This window comes from Zingiber officinale, chromosome 7A (assembly GCF_018446385.1).
Source record: "Zingiber officinale cultivar Zhangliang chromosome 7A, Zo_v1.1, whole genome shotgun sequence".
NCBI lineage: Eukaryota > Viridiplantae > Streptophyta > Magnoliopsida > Zingiberales > Zingiberaceae > Zingiber > Zingiber officinale.
The window spans coordinates 98,917,705-98,943,600 of record NC_055998.1 but is presented as its reverse complement, the minus strand read 5'-3'; the positions used below and the strand labels follow the sequence as shown (position 1 = coordinate 98,943,600).

Sequence of the window (25,896 nt, the reverse complement as noted above, 5' to 3'; positions counted from 1 at the left end):
TTAGTTTATAACGCTTAGTTTGCAATGGCTAGTTTCCAACGGCTAGTTGTAACAGCTAGTTTCCAAGGCTTGTTTATAACGATTATTTTGCAAAATTATAATAATTAAAAATCACATTAATCGAAATGAGAAATACAATAATTAAAAATTACAATCACTCGAAAATATAATAATACTAGAAAATGAACGTTGAGTAAACAAGTTAGATATTCCATCTCGACCTAATATCCTGGCATAGGCATTCATGTATGATAAGCTGCTCCTTTGTCATATGCGAGGTGTCTTTGTTCAATATTTCATACTCCTTCAACTTCAAGCGATGATTCTTAGCTTCAGATTTGGACAATGCAACTTTTGCCTTAATCTCCTCTACTTCGAGTTGTTTTTGTTTCAAATCGACTTCGGACTTCTTCACGCCTTTGTACTCAGTGAACTTTGTAATAATATTATTGTAGTTTATTGTCAGATCCTCCATGGTCGATTTTACTTTGTCTTTTCCCTTTCTTTTTGTTGCCTTTTGTCCCATTGGATGAGTATCTTCATAATCTAGGTCTATACTCACATCTTGGTTGGAGGAGATGTTGCTTGCTCCCGACTCTGAGGTCCTCGTGTTCTTTGTGGCCACAAAGTGATCAGCGAATTGTGGAATAAACATTGGGCGATCTTTGACAATTCTCCACACATGTTCGAGATTGAATGCAACGCCATTATTTTCGGATCGATATTTTTCGTACGCAAACCTCAATATATCTTCATCACTGTGACTACTTCGATATAAACTATAAACATTATTGTAATTTGCGTTGAATCGATATACCTTCTTTTGGATTGTATTGTGCCAATGTGATCGTATAACATTTGCACTTATGGTGTTTGAACCTAGGGGAAGATTCTCATTGTAGTAACTTGCAACCCGTCCCCAAAAAGCATCCGCCTTTTGATCATTGCCGATTATTGGATCATCACTGATAGTGACAAAACTTCTCGCTAAGACCTCGTCTTCAACCTTTGTCCAACTTGAACGTTTTCTTATACCCTCATCATTTAAAACCGCCTTTTCTAAATTGACCACCTCAATTAGGGATTCACGGTTGGAAATTTGAGTCTCCAGGATAAAAGTTGGAGTTGCAGGTTCATTCGACATCGAAGGAGTGAAAGACATACCAGTTGTAAGTGGGGTACCATATCCATGAACAACCGACTGCGTGAAATACGGATGACTCATGTTTTGCCAATATTCAGTTGGAAGCGATTAATATGGACCTCGAGGGGCATAATTCAGATGATTCATAGAATTTCCAAAACCTTGGAAATTTTGAAGATTTTGTGGAGGAAACGACATATTGGGAAATGGAAGTGAGTATTGATAATTTGGTGGAATTTATGGATTTTGGGAAGATGAATATTCTTGCGAGTTGTTTGTAGAATTCAAGAAATTTATAAAAAATACCCTATTATTTTCATCCATTTCAGATAGAAAATAAGATGGTAGGAACTTGAAAAAATAGATAGGGAGAGAATTTAGAAAGTAGAATTGAAAGAATAGTGAGTTGAAATGAAAATATGTGTACATATTGATGGATATTTATAGATGAAATTTTGAACTAACCATTAAAAAATAACCGTTAAAAACTAACCGTTTTATTACCTTTTTAATTTAAAAATTTATAAATTTTTTAATAAATAAAATAAAAAAATTATATATATAACATGGGGTGGGCCAGCCCTGGCCCACCCCATGCAGCTTGAACACGTTCAAGCTTCTGAACACGTTCAAGCGATTAATATTAACGTGGCGATCTGCAACGCCGCGTTAAAGCTACAATGCCATTATAACGTGGCTTTAACGCGGCGTTGCGGATGTTCTTAGGGTTAGTTTCAGATTTTAATGTTGATAGATTTTTTCAATAGTTATATTTAATGATCTTTTATGAGTTTACATCCAACAAGCTTTGTTGAAGCGTATATATACTTTAAGAAAAGTATATTTTGTTATACGATGGAAGTAAGCTTTGTTGATGGAAGCTTTCTTAATTAGGGTCAATATTGTCTAAATAAGTGGTAATTTTTTATTTTTTTTATAATTCATATGTTTGGGTTTTATTAGCCTAATTCATCTATTGCATAATTTTTTTAATATTTTTGATATACATATTATGTGTATAAATACTTGGATGGGATGTTAGATGGTTGGAGACTTAAATCGGAAAAAGCTGTGGATCTTATAGATTAGATAGGATTGAGTTATAAGCATAACAACCATGTGTTTGAGATGCTATATTGGAATTGGAGGGGAGCTTAAATTTTGAAACTTAAGAGCCACGATGAATTGTAATAATGTTATTTTTTTTATAATCAAGTATTCAAATTTTACAATCCTATTAATTCTGTGGTAGATGGTCCTGTCTCTCATTTCGTCCACCAAATAATTTAGAAAATATTCGTGATTGTTCGTCCTGAGGGATCAACGTCCTTAGATTTATCATCATATTAGAGAAAAAATACTCTGCAATGCGTTATAGTTAAGATTCGAATCTTAGGTGTATTGTTAATTGTTGGAGTGTTTGATCGCTGCACATGCCGCTTCGCCGCGAGAACGATGGCACTGACCAGTGCCCTCACCGCCGTCACGATTACTAAGGATTCAAGTTTGATAGAGACCCTCGACTTGAAGGTGATTATAACGATCTACATATTAGGTGATAGTTCCTGTTTGTCCCCAGTAATTTCTTTAATCTTAGTGCATGATTATTTATTATCATATATTGATTAGACAATAATTACTGCTTACCTTGACTACACTCTATTTGCTTCTTGAGTTGATACTTAGTTGTCTGTATTTAGTTTGATCTATTTGATATCCATGCAGTCACGTTGCTATCCATGCTATTTATACTTATGTCATTATGTTTATGATATCATAGTATAACTTATAGAGCTTTACCCTTGGATGTGATTATTTCAGTTTGTTTAGTTATTATTGTTGTGTATATATTTATCTCTGGACTACCTACTAGACCAGATAGTGGTAGTGTATATTGTCGCCCGCAATCCGTAGCTAGATAGATACACATCTTGTCTGCCCACTAGACCAAGTAGTAATAGCATGTATTGTCGTCCATAAACAGTAACATGTATATGCTCTGACCGCCCACTAGATCAGATGGTGGTAGCATGTATTGTTGCCCGTAGTTAGTAGTTGAGGAGCTAGATAGCTACCTCATCATATTTGCCCACTAGACCAGATAGTGGTAGCATGTATTGTCGCCCGTAGTTAGTAGCTAAGGAGCTAGATACCTACCTCATCATATCTGCCCACTAGACCAGATGGTGGTAGCGTATATTGTCGCCCGCAGATAGTGAATACTCTGACTGCCCATGAGACTCATTCGTGGTAGTATGTTGTTGAGCGCAATTAGGACTTGTTATATGTTTATTATGTACTGAGTTTATGCAAATAGAGTTTTAGATGTACTGTATGTACTTTCGATATATTGGTTATACTTGGTTGAGCAGGTTAGTTGAGCGTTATATTGTTGGTTAAGCTTTTGGTTAACAGATGATTATATTAGTGCTCTTACTTTTGTAGTAACTATTTTACTAAGACAGTTTTTTTTATTTCCTTATATGTATAATATTATACACTATCTTCTTATACTCACTGAGTTGTTGTACTCACTACCCTTTATTTTTCCTTTATTTCTAGATTAGCAAATAAAAGATATGTTGAGTCGCTCAGAGGTTCTGGTTGCCAATTCTATTTATTTGGATTTCCTTGGTTTATTTCTCCGCTGTTTGTATTTACAGTTTTCTTTCTGTATCAATTTTGAAGTTTTGTTAGAATAGTATGACTTTTACCTTATTCAATTGAGTAGGCTCACATGTTCATGCATGCATCATCATTTAAAAAAACTTAGTGATTTTTATATCGGATTGGTGTTCGTGTTGACTTTAAATTAGTTGGTATGATTATTTCCTATATTATCACTAGGGGGTATTGTCCGGTCTTGCAGATGAGGATACTCTCGAGGCATGACAATTTTATTGATATTAGAGCATGGTTCGAGTTCGAAATGTTGGGTTTTGTGTTTTTGAGATTTCCATCTTATTTCGATTTATGATTTTTCTTTTTTTAAGTTTGGGATACAAAACAAGCTGAAGGGCATCTCTGAGCTATAGGAGAGTAAGATATATCTCTAGTGGACCTTTTGGGTTCTCTACCCTATTTAGTTTATTGCTGGACAAATTAAATATTGTAGGAATTAAGGTATGATTGGTTAGACTCTTTCCAACAGTGTTGGAGTGTGTAATCGTTTCTATATATGTTTATTAGATACTCACTCCCTTAGTTTTAGCATGATGACACTTATTGAGTTAGCCTTATTTGTAGTCATGGTCAGGGTCGACCATGGATGCGACTAGATGACACTTAGGGACCCAAACCTGATGTAGAGAATGTAGATTCTTCTATAGCACCGACTAATACCGAGTTGGAAAGCAGAGTCGGGGCCATTAACAACCTATTTAAGATCAAGGAGCATGGTCTCAGGAAACACCAATAACAATACCCGCCCTAATAACAATACCCGCCTGACACTATCATTGGGTAATGGACAAGACATGTATGCCAATATTATCACAATCAATAAAGGATCGATATATCATGTTTCATGGAAATTTTGATCCTAGACTGCTCGTACCTAGTTATATAACCTAAAAGGTATATTTGGATATCTGACCTGCATTGATACAGAAAAGATGAAGTTTGTTGCTTATCACTTACAAGACCAGGACACCATTTGATGGAAGATGTAGAAGATGACATTCGGAGAACAAAGGAACAAGGAAGCAGTTCTAGTAAAGTTGTTAAGATCTAACCATGATATGGACTCCATTGCTTCCAATTGCGAGAGGAAGAAAGAATGTGCCTCTATATTATATCCATCAATTTGCCGGGGAGATGTCCTGGAAAAATAATCATTCATGATGGAATTAATCATCCAAAAGATAGAACATTTTATATTCCTCTCGTGATAATTAAAATGCCATAGTAACGAAAAGGCTCAATGTCTTTGGAATGCTATTAATTTCATGAAGTGATAGGTTTAGCATAAATTAGCTAACACAAAAAAAGAGAGTTGAAAATCACCAAGTACTTAGGATGCATCATTGAACTTGTAAAATATAAGACCATTTGATCATGAACTATTCTGCGTTATCGCTTTAGATTCTTTGATATGTATATTGACAAATGGTAAATACAAGCATGTCTGACCCCAAATATCGATTCTAATAAGGTGGTTGTTCATAAGGGTATAATGTCTAGATCACACAAATTTATGATATACAAAAGTGCATATGGTCAAGGTATTATGAGAAGTGAACTTTATTGTCGATATTGTTCATCATGTCTAGCATTTCAACTTCCTATTGGTGTAGTCAAGACATTTGAGACTTTTCTACTTGATTTTTGACCTTTGAATGGTCAATCAGATTTGGTCAAAGTAGGTTGTGTTTTTGAATAATCAAAGTTCGTTACAAGTTGGTTGGCCAATCAAAGTTAATGTCAGATAATAACATAGAAGTCCTGTTGAAACTATGAGGATGAAGGGATAGTAAGATTCTAAGGGTATTATTGTGTGTTTTCCTCTTTGTAGAACAATCATCATCGTCATCTTTAAATGCAATTATTGTGTCTCTTTTTGTTGTTTCATTCACATTCATATTAAATTCTCGCTCCAGTGTTGTTTTTTCTTCACTCGGGGTTTATTTTCATGTAAATCTTCATATTTTTGTTATCTTTATTCTTTGTGTTGGAAATGGGGAGAGTGGGGATGTGGGAACATGACCCACGTTCCCCACTACTTATAATAGAAAAGTCCATTATGTCCCTGTTTTATTTCTCTATATAAAGGGAGTGCGTCCAAGGATCAGTGTGGTGCGTTGGAGACGAGAGTAAGAGGAGAATATTCAAGACGATAAAATTTGGTTTGTGGAATTGCGGAGAGCTTTCTGATCCTGTGATCACTTTTCCGACAATAAATTTTCACCATTATCGATTACGAATCCATGGAAGATCGTTATAAATTTTTATCATTTTAATTTAATTAATTTATCTATCATGTATTTAGAATATAGATTTACACTTTGTGTTCCTGATCTGTTAAATATTTTGTTAGTATTGGAGTATGTGTAGGTTGGATAATTGGATCAATTGAGTTGGCATTAGAGTCACATCATTGCTGATGTTTCACTTCTCATCCACAACGTCAAATTTGCCTTATGACAAGTGAAGATGTCAGTAATCTTGTCTAAATGAATTTAGATGAAATAGTGGATTAGTACTGGTATGATCAGAGATGAGTAGACTTACTTTAAAAAATTTTGGCCATAATACTTATTAGGATTGTTGATCGGGTAGAAGAGAGGTTAAATATTCATGTACAATTAAAAGAAACGAATTTTTTCCGGACTTACAAGAACATTTACATAAAATAATTAAATAAATTTAAAAAATATAGGCTATTTACTTGGTTTCAACCGGGGAGGTTGTTAATTCAGGAAATATAGTAGCACTAAATTCTCCTTCAGGCGGAGAAGGCTCTTTACAGCAGTGTAAACATAGAAAATGAGAAGCTTAACTAGAAAGGAAAGCACACAAGTGTTGTTTCAGTAATTGCTTGTTGTTTTTTAGCTTCTGAACCAAGGTTGTATTTATAACCTTGGTTGGGGCACCTGGAAGCGTTCCAGACGCCTGGAGTGGGATAGAATTTTATCCTTGACGCAATGGTCAACATCCACGTCGAAGTGGATAAAAATGAAGTTCCGAGCGCTCAGACCCGTTTCGGGTGCTCGGACCCTAAAAGTCAACAAGGTTGACTTTTTCGGTCCGAGCCCTCTGCACCGGTGTTGCTCGCCTCGGTCCGAGTCTTCCGCTCCGGCTCCACGTGCTTGGATGATTTCGGCCATCCGGAATAGGGCTCACCCGAACCTAACTTCCAGTCTTCTCGAGCAACCTTCCGCTCCGGCTTATCGTCCCTCATAAACGCCGCGCGCCTCCTTCTCGTCCGCCCGCGTACTCTTCCGCATCACCTCATCCCTCAGACGCATCAAGCCCGCCGACTCTCTCCCGTGTCGTCCTTCTTGCTAGCTGTGTCTTTTGCTCAACTTCCTATGCTCCTAAGCTCCTGCACACTTAGATACAAGGTTAAACACAACAGAACATAACTTAACTTATTTGATCACATCAAAACTACCTTAAGGTACCAACAATCTCCTCCTTTTTGATGTGAGCAACCCAAGTTAAGTTAAGGTAAATTAACATAAATATAAAGGCAATTTAAAATGAAAATCAAATTAATTTTAATCTACAAATTTACCTTCCCCTAGACTTAATCTTTTTCTTCTCCCCCTTTGATCACATAAAAAATCGGGTATCTTGAAAAAACTAAGGGTAAGTTTGATTTTTAAATAATTAAAAAAACTTATCAAGTTTTAAAAATTCTAAAAATTATTTTGATATCAAAAAAAAATTTATAATAATTTTAGAAACTTTAAGTGTTGCAAAAAAAAATTCTAACTAAGAAAATTTTAAACATAAAAATTTTCTAAGTTTAAAGATAAAAAAAAATTTGTGCAACGTATAAAATAAATTTTGGTAAAGCAAATGATCCTGTCCGAACGCTGAATCAACGGACGCTGGGCACGTGACGCTCTCCGCGTTGCTGACGTAGATCCCCGACCGGTCGTATGGACCTCCGGCTAACCTGCGAAGAAATCGGGCCGGGAAGGGGTTCCCGGCGACGATCCTCCGACGCTCAAGTCAGGCAAGTGGACAACAAAGGGGTGGCTCCAAGTATCGTAGAATGCGTACCTCCGGCGAAGTGTGAGGCTCCTTATATAGAGCTGGGAAGGGGCTCACGCACACACACAGAGGCTAATACGTGTCCTCAGCCCATACCTCAGTATGGGCTTGTCAGAAAAGCTTACCTGACCCCATACTGCTACAGTCTGAGCACGTCTCTGATGGGACAACGGAATCCTTTGTCATAAGATCCTGCATATGGCCTGCTCGTCGAACATACCCGCTGTCAGAAGATGTTCCCCTGTCCCTTCGTCCCTTCTTACTTCATGCCGAGCGTCCGGCCGGTCGGCAGTTTCATCATGTCCGGCCGGCCATATGTGCCGGTCCGCTAAGGAGAATCCCGGTAGTGTGCTCTGTGGACTGTTCACAGTGTTGCTACTTTATGCTTTCGGCCGAGTGAGCCACCCGCTCGGCCATATGACCATGTTACACGAGCGCCGGTACCTCGACTCCCGGCGGGGCGCCTTTGCTTTCAGTTGGACACCGGTAGCTGGTCGGTCTAACCACTTCATGTAGGTCGGTCGGTCCACCCTTCTCCGGTAGTCCTGCTAACCCTTTGACCTCCACGTGGCGTTGACTTCTTGGAACAGGGGTCCCCTGTTCTTACCGCCGGATCACTTGCCTCCCCTTCAAGTCTAGTCGAAGGAGGCGATTAGTCCGACTGACTGGACCATCAGTTGAACCGAGCGATGTCCTGCAAATACCATCCACTCGGAAACAAAGGGGGTAGCTAAAACGCCAGTCAACGGCCACATTACTCAGCATCTCTTCGAAGTTTTCGCCAATCTCTATCATTAAGGTCGAGCACGCGCCCATTAAATGCGTTCCAGTGGCTGACTGCCACGTGGCGGTGTTGACGTCATCGTACGACAGCGGCGTGGTGCTCTGATGGGATCGAGGCGGTTCGAAATGAACGGCGCGATTTGTGCTCCGATTCTCGCGACCTGGATCCAACGGTGGAGGCCGCTCGGGCTCCACCCTATAAAAAGCTCCGTTTTCTCCCTTCGCCGCACTCTTGCTCTTGCGTGCCCCCCAGCTTCTCGCGTTCCAGCTTTCCGGCGATCTCATTCCTCTGGTTTCGGCGATCTCCGGTGCTCTTTCTTCGATCCTCCTCTTCGTTGCAAGGTTCTCTTTCTTTCCCTCTTTGTTTCCGGCGTTTTCTTTGCATTTCTTTCCCAAGTTTTTGTCTTCGGGGTACTGTTCCGTTGTCATCTTCTTGCTTTTATCTTCTGCCTTCGTCTTTTTTGGTTTCGTTCGCTCGGATAATGGCCCAATCTTCTCAACCCGAAGACCAAACCCTCGGCCCATGGTACACTACCATGGAGTCATGCTTCGATCGACGCGATGCCGATGTTCTGATCGATAGCTTCGATATCCCCTCCGACCTTGAAATCATCCTACCAACAGAGTCCGCTCGGCCAAACAAACCGCCGCGCGGAGCTTTTTGTGTTTTCCACGACCAGTTCACCGCTGGTCTGCGATTTCCGATCCATCCCTTCTTTGTAGAACTTTGCAACTTTTTCGGCATTCCGCTCGGAAGCCTAGTCCCCAACACCTTCCGCCTTCTGTGCGGTGTTGTCGTTCTGTTTAAAATCCATGACATTCCCCTCCGACCGGAGGTTTTCTACTATTTCTACTACCCTAAGCAGTCCGAGCCGGGCACTTACATGTTCCAGGCTCGGCCCGGCTTGGTTTTCTTCAATAAACTTCCTTCTTCCAATAAGCACTGGAAAGAATTCTATTTTTATATTCGCCTTCCCGAGCGGGCCCCCTTCCTGACGAAGTGGCAGATCGGACCACCAACCTCCCCAGAGCTCAAAAGATTCAAGACCCAGCCGAATTATCTCCACGCCGCCAACATGCTCGCTGGCCTGCGGTTTGACATCAACAAGTTCCTTCCGGAAGGGGTTATGTACATATTCGGCCTGAGTCCAATCAGAACCCCCCTCCCGAGCGGCTTCGGTAAGAATTTTACTTGTTCATTTGCCTTGATTGCTAACTGATTTTCTTCTTTTTCCTTTGCAACGAATATTGTCATGGAGTCGGTCATGGCTGGTATTCTGAAGAGAAAGGCGGTGGCGTTCGAAGCCGCGGCAGCCAAAGAAATGGAGATGCTCGGCATCCAACCGGTCGGCTCGCATGAAGGGGAGAGCGGGACTCATGAAGAGTCGGCCGCTCAAGCCTCTGATCAGAACGTGGCAAGCGGAGCCACCCCCAGCGGAGGACCAACTGTCTAAGAGGAAGGTTCCGCTCGGGAAGAGGAACAACCTGGACAAAAGAGGCGCCGAGTGGAGACTCCACTCCGATCGGCCGCGTCCGCGGTCCAACCATCCGAGCGGGTTACTGCAACCGCTCGCAGCAAGGCTCCAGAGGTCGAGGCTATTTCCTCCGACCGGACCCCTTCTCAGTTGGACGCGCCGGCGGACCCTCTTGAGGTCGTTCCAGTCAGCGTCCTTCCGCCTGCTCCTCGTCAAGTCCAACGTTCAACCATTTTATCCCAGTTTTCGGCGCCGGCCTCCGATCCTCTCCAATCATCCGCTCGGACGACCCCCGGTCATGGCCGCACTGTCTGGGTTACACTTCACCTTTCGACTGAAGAATTGCTACCCGAGGCCGATCACCCAACCGCGCCTGAGCACACAATCACCCTGAAGGGGCCCCTAGCCGAGATGTGGGCCGACGCTCGGGCGCGCGTCGCGATGATCCCCCTCCGCAATTTGGCTAACAACCATATACAAGAGGCCACGGGGGTAAGTTCGTTTTCCTCCCAAAGTTTTGTATGCATTCTTTCCGATCGGCCAGAGATGGGTAGAGGAGATAGCTGTCTCCAACCGCCTGGCGATGGTGGACGAGGAATTGAGACAACTGAAGGCTGCAAGCGGTTCGTCCGGCTCTCAAGGCCCCTCGTATGCCGAGCTGAAGAAGGCTCAAGATTTGTTGGCGGCCGAGCAGAAGAAGACAGCCGATCAGGCCCACGCTTTGGCCGATCTCGAGCGGCAAGTCAAGTCGCTCGACCAAAAAATAAACTTGGCCACCACTCGGAAAAACACGGCCATCTCCGATCTGGAGAAAAAGAATGTCGAGGCTTGGGGGCTGGAGCAGAAAGTGAAGGAGCTGATGGACCAACTGACCAAAGAGAAGGTTGCCCGAACGGACGAGGTGGCAAAGCTCAAGGCGGCTTTACAAGAACACAAGGCAGCTGCCGATGCTTCCCGAGCGGCCTTTAAAGAATTCCAGGAGGCCAAACCAAGCCGGGCCGCTGCCCTGCAACAGAAATACATCCGTTCGGCCGAATTTTCGGAGAAGGTCTGCGAGCGGATGTACATGGCCTTCGGGCTTGCCATGAATGCCACGACGGAATACTTGAAGTCCAAGGGGCAACTTCCCGAGTCTGCAGTCATCCCGGCTAAGGACCAGGCGACACTTCTCAACGACATCCCGATGACGCTTTATGATTATTTGGAGTAGTTTATATGTAATCCAGCCGCCCGGCTAAAAAACTATCACTTTTTGTAACTAGGCCGTTCGACCTTATTTTCTATAACGCTGCCTTTCCCTAGCTAATCCATATGCGTGTTGTCCACTCAGCTCGCTAACTACCGTTTATATTCGCCTGCTTCTCCTCGTAGTTCTCCCTTCATCCCACCTTTCTTGTGTTCGAAAGGGGTTTTTACGAAGTATTTCGCGTGACTAGTTTGCTCGGCTGAATGTATACTTTTTTCGCAAATGGAATTTTTCGCAAGCTGTTCGCCAAGTACCTTTGGTTACTTGGCCGCTCGGCAAAACGATCCCTCAGTCGACTTTATTGTCTTAGTCAACGCGACTCGATATTTAACGTCGGAGCTCGACGGTCTTCCGCTCAGATGATTTATAGTCACCGACTCGTCTCTTGATTTTTAACGTCGGAGCTCGACGGTCTTCCGCTCGGAGGGTTTATAGACGCCGGCTCGTCTCTCAATTTTTAACGTCGGAGCTCGACGGTATTCCGCTCGGAGGGTTTATAGACGCCGGCTCGTCTCTCGATTTTTAACGTCGAAGCTCGACGGTCTTCCGCTCGGAGGGTTTATAGACGCCTTGCCTCTAAATTTTAACGCCGAGCTCGACGGATTCCGCTTGAGGGTTTATAGACGCCTGCCTCTCGATTTTAACGCCGGAGCTCGACGGTATTCCGCCGGAGGGTTTATAGACGCCGACTGTCTCTCGATTTTAACGCCGGCTCGACGGTCTTCCGCGCAGAGGGTTTATAGACGCCGCTCATCTCGATTTTTAACGCCGGAGCTCGACGGTCTTCCGCCGGAGGGTTTATAGACGCCGACTCATCTCTCGATTTTAACGCCGGAGCTCGACGGTCTTCCGCCGAGGGTTTATAGACGCCGGCTGTCTCTCGATTTTTAACGTCGGAGCTCGACGGTCTTCCGCTCGAGGGTTTATAGACGCCGGCTCTCAATTTTTACGCCGGAGCTCGACGGTCTTCCGCCGGAGGGTTTATAGACGCCGCCTCGTCTCTACGCCGAGCTCGACGGTCTTCCGCCGGAGGGTTTATAGACGCCTCGTCTCTCGATTTTTAACGCCGGAGCTCGACGGTCTTCCGCCGAGGGTTTATAGACGCCGCCTCGTCTCTCGTTTAACGTCGGATCTCGACGGTCTTCCGCCGGAGGGTTTATAGACGCCGGCTCGCTCTCGATTTTTAACGCCGGAGCTTGACGGTCTTCCGCCGGAGGGTTTATAGACGCGACTCGTCTCTCGATTTTAACGCCTGAGCTCGACGGTCTTCCGCCGAGGGTTTATGCCGGACCGTCTCTCGATTTTAACGCCGAAGCTCGACGGTCTTCCGCCGGAGGGTTTATAGACGCCTGCTCGTCTCTTTTTAACGCCGGATCTTGACGGTCTTCCGCCGGAGGGTTTATAGACGCCGCCTCGTCGATTTTAACGCCGGAGCTCGACGGTCTTCCGCCGGAGGGTTTATAGACGCCTGCCTCTATTTTAATGTCGGAGCTCGACGGTCTTCCGCCGGAGGGTTTATAGTCGCCTCGATTTTTAACGCCGGAGCTCGACGGTCTTCCGCCTGGAGGATTTATAGACGCGCTCTCGATTTTAACGCCGAGCTCGACGGTCTTCCGCCGAGGGTTTATAGACGCCGCCTCTCGATTTTAACGCCGAGCTCGACGGCTTCCGCCGAGGGTTTATAGACGCCTGCCTCGATTTTTAATGTCCGAGCTCGACGGTCTTCCGCCGAGGGTTTATAGACGCCGTCTCTCAATTTTAACGCCGGAGCTCGGCGGTCTTCCGCCGGAAGATTTATAGACGCCTGCTCGTCTTTTAATGCCGGAGCTCGACGGTCTTCCGCCGGAGGGTTTATAGACTCGTCTCTCGATTTTTAACGCCGGAGCTCGACGTTCTCTTCCGCGAGGGTTTATAGACGCCGACTCGTCTCTCGATTTTAACGCCGAGCTCGACGGTCTTCCGCCGGAGGGTTTATAGACGCCGCTCGTCTCGATTTTAACGCCGGAGCTCGACGGTCTTCCGGACGGATATTTATAGTCGTCGTTCGATTTTTAACGTGAGCTCGACGGTCTTCCGCCGGAAGATTTATAGACGCCTGCTCGTCTCTCGATTTTAATCGACGGTCTTCCGCTCGGAGGGTTTATAGACGCCGGCTCGTCTCTCGATTTTTAACGTCGGAGCTCGACGGTCTTCCGCTCAGAGGGTTTATAGACGCCGACTCGTCTCTCGATTTTTAACGTCGGAGCTCGACGGTCTTCCGCTCGGAGGATTTATAGATGCCGGCTCGTCTCTCGATTTTTAACGTCAGAGCTCGTGCTGCGCTATACTCGGCGAAATTCCGGCAGCTCGTGCGCGTCGACCAGACAAAGACATCACAGTTTCTTTGATGGCATTTGATCACTTCCTCTTTATGGCTCGCCTCTAGATCGGCCGCAACGAACGTGGTGGCCTCCGGTCGGGTCGAATGAATCTGCACTTCCTCTTTTTCTTCATACACCAAAGAGGGTGGTTTCTCGGTTATGGCGTTTACCTCGATCCGGGGTGCTTTCCGAGCGGAATTGGCTTCAGCTCGGACCATCTCGACGTAGCATCGCCGAGCTGCTAGCTGGTCTCCTCGTACTTCTCCCACTTTATCTTCCACCGGGAACTTGATTTTCTAGTGGAAGGTGGAGACGGCCGCTCGGAACTCGCTGAGCGCCGGTCGCCCCAAAATGACGTTGTATGCTGAGGGAGAGTTGACGACGACGAAGTTTGCTGTCCGCGTTCTCCTGAGCGGCTCTTCTCCCAGCGAAATAGCGAGCCGGATCTGTCCGACCGGCAGAACTTCATTGCCCGTAAACCCGTATAGGGGGGTTGTCATGGGCAGCAGCTCGGCTCGATCAATTTGTAGTTGGTCGAAGGCCTTTTTAAATATGATATTGACCGAGCTTCCTGTATCAATAAAAATGCGGTGAATAGTGTAGTTGGCTATTACCGCTTTGATGAGGAGAGCGTCGTCATGCGGCACTTCGACTCCCTCCAAATCTTGGGGCCCGAAGCTGATTTCGGGTTCGCTCGCCCTTTCCTGGCTGCAGCCGACCGCATGGATCTGCAGCTGTCTGACGCTCGCCTTCCTTGCCCTATTAGAGTCGCCTCCGGTCGGCCTGCCAGCAATAATGTTGATTTTGCCTCGGGTGGTGTTGTTTATATTTTCTTCTTCCCGAGCCGACGGCCTAGGCTGCTCCCTAGACCTCCGGGGATTATCTTCACGCCTCGGAGTATGATGCCGCTCGGGAGTTTATCTTTGCCGCCTGTCGGGTATCGTCCGATCGGCTTCACGAGGTCTCTGTTGCCTGTCGGATGATGGCGATCGACGGCCGCCACTCCGGGGAACGGGGTGGGCGATTAGAGGAAGACTCCGGCAATCTCTGGTGTTATGCGTGTCTGTCCGATGGAATGAGCAGAACATTGGGGTCTATTTCTTCTTTGGCTTGGGCCGCTCGACAACTACCTCTTGCACATGGGACCTCGCATGGGGGGGAGCGGATTACTTCGGCCCTCGGTCCTCTGGGTGGGTGATGAGCAGTGTGAGGCTTCCGCTCGGCAGGGGGAACCCGCTCGGTTGGAATTTCCTTTCTTCATGCCGCTTGGGCTTCCTCCACATTGATGTATTCGTTGGCCCGGTGTAGCATATGATCGTAGTCTCGGGGCGGCTTCCGAACGAGCGAGCGGAAGAAGTCCCCGTCCACAAGGCCTTGCGTAAATGCGCTCATCATCGTCTCGGAGGTGGCCGTTGGAATGTCCATGGCCACCCGGTTGAATCGCTGGATATAAGCTCTGAGCGGCTCTCTGGGCTCTTGCTTGATAGCAAATAAGCTCACGCTAGTCTTCTGGTAGCGCCGACTGCTTGCAAAATGGTGGAGGAAGGCCGTTCGGAAGTCCTTGAAACTTGTGATGGATCCGTCCAGAAGCCTCCGAAACCACCGTTGAGCCGATCCCGAGAGGGTGGTAAGAAAAACTCGACATTTCACTCCATCTGTGTACTGATGAAGGGTAGCGGTGTTGTCGAACTTACCCAAATGATTGTCCGGGTCGGTGGTTCCGTTGTATTCACCGATCGCCGGAGGCACATAGTGCTTTGGCAGAGGGTCCCGCAGGATGGCCTCTGAGAATTGACGGTTGATCCGTTCGGGCGAGGCATCCGCTCGGGGAGCCTTGCCTTTTCTGCTATCTCGTCTTGGTACTTCATCTGATGAAGATCCTCGATCACGATTAACTGCTGCGACTTCAGGAGGAGTGCGAAATAGGGTCCGATGAAATGGAACCGTGGCCTGTGGTGCTTTCGCTCGGCCTCCTGATGCTGATGTTGCTTACTGCTCAATCCGCTCAGCCTGCGACTTCTGCCTTTGTTCCACAAGCTTAGCTGCTCGTGTTTCGATCAGAGCGTCTAGTTCTTCTGTCGAGAGCATCACCGAGTGCGGTCGTCCAGCTTCGTCCATTGCTTCCGATCGGATGCAGGAACGTTCCCACAGACGGCGCCAAATTGATCCTGTCCGAACGCTGAATCAACGGACGCTAGGCACGTGGCGCTCTCCGCGTTGCTGACGTAGATCCCCGACCGGTCATATGGACCTCCGGCTAACCTGCAAAGAAATCGGGCCGGGAAGGGGTTCCCGGCGACGATCCTCCGACGCTAAAGTCAGGCAAGTGGACAACAAAGGGGTGGCTCCAAGTGGCTCCAAGTATCATAGAATGCGTACCTCCGGCAAATTGTGAGGCTCCTTATATAGAGCTGGGAAGGGGCTCACGCACACACACCGAGGCTAATACGTGTCCTCAGCCCATACCTCAGTATGGACTTGTCAGAAAAGCTTACCTGACCCCATACTGCTACAGTCCGAGCACGTCTCTGATGGGACAACGGAACCCTCTGTCATAAGATCCTGCATGTGTCCTGCTCGTCGAACATACCCGCTGTCAGAAGATGTTCCCCTGTCCCTTCGTCCCTTCTTACTTCATGCCGAGCGTCCGGCCGGTCGGTAGTTTCATCACGTCCGGCCGACCATATGTGCCGGTCCGCTAAGGAGAATCCCGGTAGTGTGCTCCGTGGACTGTTCGCAGTGTTGCTACTTTATGCCTTCGGCCGAGCGAGCCACCCGCTCGTCCATATGACCATGTTACACGAGCGTCGGAACCCCGACTCCCGGCGGGGCGCCTTTGCTTTCAGTTGGACACCGGTAGCCGGTCGGTCTAACCACTTCCTGTAGGCCGGTCGGTCCACCCTTCTCCGGTAGTCCTGCTAACCCTTTGACCTCCACGTGGCGTTGACTTCTTGGAACGGGGGTCCCCTGTTCTTACCGCCGGATCAACAAAGTTTGTAAAATAACTTAAAAACTTTAAGTTAAATAGATTAAAAAAAATTCTAAGTTAAACAAATTTGTAGAGAAAAATTTATGAATTTTCCAAGTAAAAAAAAAGAGTAACTATTTAAAGCATTATCTAATTTCAATTTTAATGTTCTATCAGTTAGTCAATTAAACATTTTATTTCAATATTTGTCTTCCAGACTATGGCGAGGCACTAGGCCTCATAAGGAAATTAAACGTCTAATGTATTCTCTGAAAGCCTTAAGTCTAATTAAACTTTTAATTAAGACAAGACTTTGGAACCCAGTAAAGGTTCCTTCCAACTGAGTTAATTAGGAATTTCTTAGGGACATATTTCTTTGAAATGTTTCTAATTTGTCCTTTATGATATTTAAAATATCAGTTCAGGTTATATTTTCTAACACTTGTACTATATGTGCATGTATTATTTCTCAAGTTATTTATTTCTAGTTGCAAATTGTCATTTTCTAACTTTATTCTGTCAAAATCTTCTAATGGACAAGATTTTGCTAGAATTAACTATAATTTCTTAATTTCTTTTTCAAGTTTGCAACAATCTTTGGTTAATAATTTCATAAATTTAAATAATTTATCGGGAGGTAGAGATCGTACTGACTTATCTTGTCGATCTCGTTATCCGTAGCTCCCCTGAACTGTTGTTTTCTTTCGATGTAGCTTCCCCTTCATCGATGCTCATTTCGGACGAGCTTGCTTCGTGTTCATCTTCTTGATGACTTGCCATTAATGCAAGTTTGGAGAAAGTCTCAACTTCTGATTTGGACGATGTTTTGTCTCACGTCGCCTTTAAATTCTTGTACTTGTTCATTTGGGCATGCTTCTTTCCTTTGTCCTTATCTTTGTTCCTTAACTTAGGGTAGTTGTCCTTAACGTGCCCTTCTTTGTTGCAGTAATAGCATCTAATTGTCCTTTTCTTTCTACCCTGCGGATGGTTAGTTTTTCTTGATTTAAATAACTTTTTAAAACGTCTTACCATCATTACCATTTCATCGTCGTCGATAGAGGATTCTGACTCATGTTCGTCACTCGTTGCCTTGAAGACAATGTTGTGCTTCAGCTCCTTCGTACTTGGACATCTCGATTCATGCACTTCAAAAGTTGAAAATAATTCTTCTAAGGTAAGAGATTCTAAGTCCTTAGAGATATAGAAGACATCTACTAGTGATGCCCATTTTGTATTTCTAGGGAATGTATTAAGAGCGTACCTTAGCGAATTTTGGTTGCTTACCTTTTCTCCGAGATTTGAAAGTCTGGTGATGAGCTCCTTAATCCTTGAGTAAAGGTGTATAATCATTTCATCTTCTTCAAATCATAGGTTGATGAGCTGGTTGCGAAGTAAGTCCCGTCTTGCGAGCTTGGCTTGGATGCCCCTTCGTGTAGCTCAAGGAACTTCTCCCAAAGCTCCTTTGCTGAGTTGTAGGTACCGATTCGATTGACTTCTTATGGCAGAAGGACGCTCAGTAGATGGAACTCTGCTTTACCATTTGCTATGTAGTCAGTCTGCTCTTTCTTCGTCCACTAGTATTCTTCCTTACCCTCGGGTGCTAAAAAAATGAACTTTATTATTAAAAGTAATTCAAAGTCGGTTTTAAAGAATACCTACATTCTCTTTTTCCAGCCAGCGAACTCTCCCTTGAACTTAAAAGAACACTTGCATAAAATAATTAAATACACTGAAAAAGCAGAGGCTCAGAGAATTTACTTGGTTACAACCGGGGAGGTTGTTAATCCAAGGAATAGAGTAGTACTAAATTTTCTTTCAAGCGGAGAAGCCTCTTTACAACAATTTAAGCACAGAAAATGAGAAGCTAAAATATAAAGGAAAATGCACAAGTGTTGCTTTAGTAATTATTTGTTATTTTTAGCTTCTGGACCAATGCTGTATTTATAGCCTTGGTTGGGGCACCTGGAAGCATTTCAGGCGCCTGGAATGGGATAGAATTCTATCCCTGACGCAACGGTCAACATCCACGTCGAAGTGGATAAAAATGGGGTTCCAGGCACCCAACCCCTAAAAGTGAATAGAGCTGACTTTTTCAGTTCGTGCCCTCTGCTCTGGTGCTGTTCGCCTCGATCCGGGTCTTCCGCTCCGGCTCCGCTTGCTTGGATGATTTCGGTCATCCGGAATAGAGCTCACCCGAACCCAACTCCCGACATTCTCGAGCAACCTTCCGCTCCGGCTTCTTGTCCCTTGGAAACGCCGCGCGCCTCCTTCTCGTCCGCCCGCATACTCTTCTGCAGCACCTCGTCCCTCAGACGCACCGAGCCCATCGACTCTCTCCTATGCCGTCCTTCTCGCTAGTTGCGTCTTTTGCTCGACTTCCTGTACTCCTAAGCTCTTGCACACTTAGACACAAGGTTAAACATAACATTACCTAACTTAACTTATTTGATCACATCAAAACTATCTTGGAGTACCAACAATAATTAGGTAAATGAGTAGGGGAAATACGGTGGGCTCATAGCAAATATAAAACTAAATAGCTACCTTAATAGTAGATTATTATGTAGTTTTATAAGAGATCCTTACTCACTAATCATTAGAAACTTTTGAAGATATTAGAAGAAATTAGCATAGTAATATATCGGCAAGTGCTACCAATGAGGATACTTTAGTGTCATAACTTAAGAAGAGAATTTGATGACTAAATTTTTATTAGTGGGGGAGAATGTGAGATACAATAATTAAATAAAATAAAAGTTAATCAAGGTATTATCTTATACAAATTTATGAAAATTTTTAGAAAATTTTCAGGATAAAAACCGAACTCGAATGGCATTAAAAAGGGAAAATATGGATTAACTAAGTTTAGATTAATTAAAGATTAATTAAACCTTAAGTATTTAAATGCATATAAATACCTAAAGTTATTGTGCCCTAAGTTTTTATTGTTGTTTCATTTCTTTTTCTCTCTTCCCGATTCTCCTCTCACCATCACCTACACTTCTCCTTGCGCCGTTAACTGCTGGTCGTCGACTCCGAAGTCCACGACGGGTCGACCATCGCCAGTGCAACCTCCCTACAGTACCTGCCACTAGCAGTAGCCAACTCTTTCTCCCGATTCACTCCATCGCTACCAGTGTTCATCCTCATGCACACAACACTTCGCCGCGAGAATGATGGCACCAACTAGTGGCCTCACTGCTATCATGATTATTAAGGATTCAAGTTCGATACAAACCCTGGACTTGAAGACAATTATAACGATTTACATATCAGGTGGGTAGTTCCTTTTTTTGACCCCAGTAATTTCTTTAGTCTTAATACATTATTATTTATTATTAGACAAAAGTTATTGCTTACCTTGACTCAACTCTATTTGCTTCTTGTTGCAAAAAGGCGGGTCCCGCCGCCCAGCGGCCCCCTCACCCCTGCCCCACGAGTATGAGAGGGAGTAAATCACGGTGAATACGGGCCCGGCGATGACATGACGGTCGAAGGTGTTTAGCACGGACAGATATTGATGTTATCGCAATTGCTGCCGCAGACCTTCGACCTCCCGACCCATGTTGCAAGAATACCATGTCATAACCGGTTGATCCCGCCCGTGGGGGCAACTCTATTTGCTTCTTGATTTGATACTTAGTTGTTTGTACTTAGTTTGATCTATTTGATATCCGTGCAATCTCGTTGCTATCCATATTATTTATACTTATGTCGTTATGTTCATGATATCATAGTGTAACTTGTAGAGCTTTACTTTTGGATGTGATTATTTCAACTTGTTTGGTTATTATAGTTGTGGATACATTTATCTTTAGACTATCTACTAAACTAGATAGTGGTAGCGTGTATTGTTGCCCTCAGTTCATAGCTAGATAGCTACACGTCCTATCTACCCATTAGACCAGGTGGTGGTAGTGTGTATTGTTGTCCGTAGATAGTAACATTTATATGCTCTGACTGTCCACTGGACCAAATGGTGGTAGCATGTATTGTCAACCGCAATCAGTAGCTGAGGAGCTAGATAGCTATCTTATCCTATTTGCCCACTAGACCAAATGGTGGTAACATGTATTGTCGCCCGCATATAGTGGATACCCTGACTGCCCACGAGACTCATTCGTGGTAGTATGTTATTGTGCGTAATCATGACTTGTTATATGTTTATTATGTGCCGAGTTTATGCAAATGGAGTTTTGGATGTACTGTATGTACTCCCGATAAATTGGTTATACCTAGTTGAGCAAGTTAGTTGAGCGTTATATTGTTGATTAAGCTTTTGGTTAGTAGATGATTATATTGATGCTCTTACTTTTATCATAACTATTTTACTAAGACTGCTTTCTTTGATCTCTTTATATGTAATATCATGCACTATCTTCTTATACCTACTGAGTTATTGTACTCATTACCCTTTATTTTCCTCTATTTCCAGGTTAGTAGGTAGAAGATGTGTTAAGTTGCTTAGAGGTCTTAGCTGTCAGTCCCACTCATTTGGATTTCCTTGATTTATTTCTCCGCTGCTTGTATTTATAGTTTTATCTCTGTATCAATTTGAAGTTTTGTTAGAATAATATGACTTTTACCTTGTTCAGTTGAGTATGTTCACATGTTCATGTATACATGCATGCATCATTATTTAAAAACACTTAGTGATTTTTATATCGGATTGGTGTTCGTGTTGGCTTTAAATTGCTTGGTATCGATTATTTCCTATATTGCCATTAGAGGGAATTGTTCAATCTTGTGGACGAGGATACCTTCGGGGCATGATAACTTGAAGCAACAATCATCCAATCCTAGTGCCCGATCACTTCCAATGTCAAACAGTGTTGCTCGTATATCCTCGGAGGTAATTGATGTTGTCAATATACGCTTGTGTGCTTCTGTGAGAAATGGTCCATCAATAGGTGCGTTGTTGTCTAACAGAGTGCAGTCCACTTAGGCGCTCAACAACCTTTTGAAATGATATACGAACTCATCACCAACTTCTTAGGTGCTTGTAGTTTGCTCTCTGAAATCTTTGGTAACAATCACTACTATGTTGCGCTTGTTATTCTGCTTGACCAAATTATGAAAGAATTTGGTGCATCGATCACTTTTCTTTAGGTATGCACACTTTGCAGTCATTGGTAGAAGGATTGCTCGACCTCTGCTAGTTGGTTCGCCTTGGCCCACAAGTGTGCATAGTTCTCCAGTGCAACCTCTCTGGAGAGTATCCTTTGTTGTGCAACCTCTAATTCCTCTATCGCTAGGCCTTTTAGGAGATGTGCTAGAAGTGTTGTTTGTTCAAAGTGCACAACTGCAGTTTCAACCTTGTTAGCTTTTATTTAAGCCGGAATTGTTTTGTGTCGGTCATCTACTTCTCCTATGAATCAGTGAGTGGTCTTTGGAAGTCATCGTAGAAAGTCCACATGTTGTGGAACTTGAAGGGTCACGGCTTAGGTAGCTCACCGTGCAACAATGTGACCACACAACAGGAGTGATTAGAGAGACATTCAAGCAGGATCCACAAAGCTTTGGTAGTCCACAAGTAGCCACTGTGTTGACTAATGCCCGGTCAAGCTTGCTTGAGACCAAGCCATTTGTCCATGTTAGTCGACATCCAGTTGATCATAGTGTGATAATTCATGATACAAGAATAAAATCTATAACTAAACAATCAAAGAAAAGAAAGATGAAGAGAAAGAGTTCTTATATCGAATATAAGAGAATTGTAAAAAGTAACTTTTGAAAAAAATCTGATAATGACAAAGATGAAGAAACCTAGCTTATGTATTAGGTCACAAGGCTAGCAAAATTACTAATTTAACCTTTTTGATATTTTTATTTACTCTAACATCCCCCACAAACTTACAAAGTTATTGTAAGAAGTATTGAGAATTTGCCAAAAAAAAATGAAATTACGAAAGCGGGTGTGACTTAGTGAACAAGTCTTCAATTTGTGAAGAAGAAGAGACAAAGGGCAAGCTAAGTGTATCAAGTTGCAGATGACAATGAACGAGATGACATTCAATCTCAATATGTTTAACCCTTTCATCCTTTCATGAAAAACTGAGTTGTGAGTAATTTGAATAACACTCTTGTTGTCACTTTGCATAGGAGTAGAGTGAGAAAAAGAAATACTCATATCTTCAAGCAACCACCACGACCAAACAATCTCGGTAGTAGTAGAGACCATAGCTCGATATTCAGCTTCAGTAAGAAGAACAAGAAACAATACTTTATTTTTTTGCTCTTTTAAGAAATAAGAGAATCCCTAAGAAATATGTAATATTCAGTAATAAAATTGTGATATACTAAATCATCAGCCCAATCAGCATCTGAATATGCACACAACTCAAGTAATAAGGTGGATAGAAACAAAAGACTCTGAAAAAAGAGTATCTCGTAGGTAGCGCAAAATATGTAGAATAGATGCCTAATGAACTATAGTAGGAGAAAAAAAAATAAATTGACTGACCACATGAACTGCTAAAGCAATATCGGGACTAGTAATGGTCAAATAAACTAAGCTACCTACAATAGTGTGATATAAGGTAGGTTCAGTGAAAGGTATGTTATCTGAGGAAGAGTATCGAATATTGGCCTCAAGAGGAGTATCAACAATCTTTGTATCAATAAGACAAGCATACTTGATGATATTAGATGTATACTTAGATTGTAAAAGAAGATATCCTTTAGAAGATGCAGCTACTTCAATACCTAAGAAATAGCGTAATAGCCTAAATCTTTCATTTTGAATTGCTTAGCCAATTCGATCTTTAACACTACAATCCCATTAATGTCATCACCAGTAATAAGCATATCATCAGCATATAAAGAAATCATATACGACCAATAATAGTATTTTTTAACAAAAAGAGCAGAATAATGTTTACTAGGATGAAATCCAAGTGAAACAATCACGGTAGTGAATTTTGTAAACCATGTCTGTGGAGCTTGTTTAAGACCATATAAAGCTTTCTGTTGGAGCAATCTGGTATCCTAGGTTTTGATATTTGGGCAAAGGTTTAAGTTAGATTTATTGTTGTATTTGATATGTATTGTGAGTGTGCAGGATACAGGTATGACAAGGAAAGTCCAAGGGTGATCTTGGCAGAGGAAAGTCCAAGGATGAGTCTTGGCGGTGTAAGTCCAAGTATGTACTCTTGGCAACGTAAGTCTAAGTGTGACTTGACAATGTATGAAGTCCCGGAGGCGCGACCTCTTGGCAAAGGAAGATCCGATAACAATGACAAGATCGATGGAAGCTCCAGAAGGCAAGATGTGAAGGATGGGGAGGTATCCGAGGGACGCAAGGCTGATGGAGGAGGCTAGAAGGCTAGGTCTAGGTTGGTCGGGCGAGGACGAGTGCTGAGTGAATGTACTCGGGGGTTAAATCCTAGGATTAGGGTTTACTGAAGCATTATTGTAGCAGTACTGTAGCAGTCGACTGGTGTTTTCATCAGTCGACTAGTGCGGTCGATCGGGCAGTCAATTGGGCGCGAACAAAATGCTTATGTTCGTTCAGTTAGTTTTGAGCAGTCGACTGATGGAAGTATCAGTCGACTGGTATATAGCCGTTGGGTTGTAATGGTCGAATCTCCATAGAGGACAATCGACTGATGATTTTGGCAGTCGACTGGTAGGCGGGGTTTTCCAACTCATGGCCTATATAACCAAGCATTGGAAGCTTGTTGAAGTTGACGAAATAGAGGTGGTTAACCCCTATTAGTAGTCTACCTGTGCCCTAGCGTCTCAAGTGTTCTTGTGAGAGTTGTGGTGAGGTTTCTCCACCCACAAGGAGCTACGTGAGCTAGCCAAAGTTTGTCGGGGAGTCATCCACTGACGGATCGGGATCGTCCACCTTACGGATAGTCGTGGAGTAGGAGCTCTAATCTCCGAACCACGTTAAATGATCGTATAGCTTGGTTCGCATTTCTTGTCTTGTATTTAGATTAGCTTTCTACTTGTTTGTTTGTATTTCCACTACGTAACTAACAAGTGTAGAAAAAAGCGATTGATTTGGGTGAGACGCTATTCACCCCCCTCTAATGGACGTCAAGGTCCCAACAAGTGATATCAGAGCTAGGTGGACTCTTGTTGGACTAATTGCCAAGAGAGCGACTAGAGGAAAAAGATGGAGTCAGAGGGACCTCTCGGATGGGACATCCGAATCCCACCTCCATACGAGTGTGAGGACTTCAACTATTGGAGGAAGCGCATGGAGATGTGGTTCCAAATGAATTGGAATCAATGGATTATGTTGGAGGAACCGTTTAAAGCTCCAACAGACAAAAAGGGAAAGCGTCTCCGACCTTAATATTGGACCGAGGAGCAAAGGGAGCAATCAGAGACAGACAAGGAGGTAACTAGAATTTTAATTAATTTATTACCTCCTAATGCGATATTGAATGTAGGTGAATACGAGAACGCAAGTGACCTTTGGAAAAAAGGTAATTGCGCTTCATGAGAGTTCTACACAAATCCAAGAAGAGGAGGAGCCCAAGGAGAAGGGCTCATTGGTCCAAGAGGAGAAGGACCAATCGGATGTTGACACGTGTTCAACATCCGAGGAGGAGAAGGAAGATGAGGAGGTATCATCCAGATCTTCAAGGGACGAAGAAGTGGAACCGTTCACATCTTCAAGTGAAGAGGAAGAAGAGCAATCCAAGGAAGAGGAGATCTTAGAAGCTTAACCCTCCACCTTAACTACCAAGAAGAGCACAAAGGATCACATCAAATGCTTTGAGTGTGGTAAGATGGGACACTACAAGAGTAGGTGTCCAATGCTCCAAAAGATAAGGGAGGTAAAGCCTAAACTCAACAAGGTTGATTTAACTAAAGTGAGTTGTAGGAAGGAGAAGAAGGACATTAGGTGTTTTATGTGTAGTGAGTGGGGACACTACCACACAAAGTGCCCAAGGAGAGGAGGGCTCAAGAAATTGACGCACTTGAAAAAGTGGGAGAAGAAGAGAGCTTCAAGGGTAAGGGAGGTAAACCCTAATTTGAATTCAAGTTTAAATTTAAATTCTTCCATGCATTCTAGAAATAATTTTTATTATTTACCCAAGCATAATCATGGATTTATATATAATGATAGGAATAGGATTAATGTAGGCGATAACCCTAGGAAATCATTTTCAAATGATAGGCCTAAAAGGAAACAACCTATCTTGCCTAAGGAGAAAAAGGTTGTTGAAAACCTAGGCATTAAT

At 43.5% G+C, this 25,896-nt stretch overlaps 1 protein-coding gene across 1 annotated transcript; it reads right to left on the bottom strand.

The window, feature by feature from the left end:
- Positions 1 to 202: 202 nt before the first annotated feature.
- LOC121999555 (glutathione S-transferase T3-like) lies at positions 203 to 1,225 on the bottom strand. Its single transcript, XM_042554219.1, has one exon. It carries the CDS (start codon positions 1,223 to 1,225, stop codon positions 203 to 205), a length of 1,023 nt encoding a protein of 340 aa, XP_042410153.1.
- Between the last annotated feature and the right edge of the window lie 24,671 nt (positions 1,226 to 25,896).

What these genes read in the sequence shown, in the direction of transcription:
- LOC121999555 (XM_042554219.1), bottom strand. Translation starts at nt 1,225, where the DNA reads ATGAGTCATCCGTATTTCACGCAGTCGGTTGTTCATGGATATGGTACC.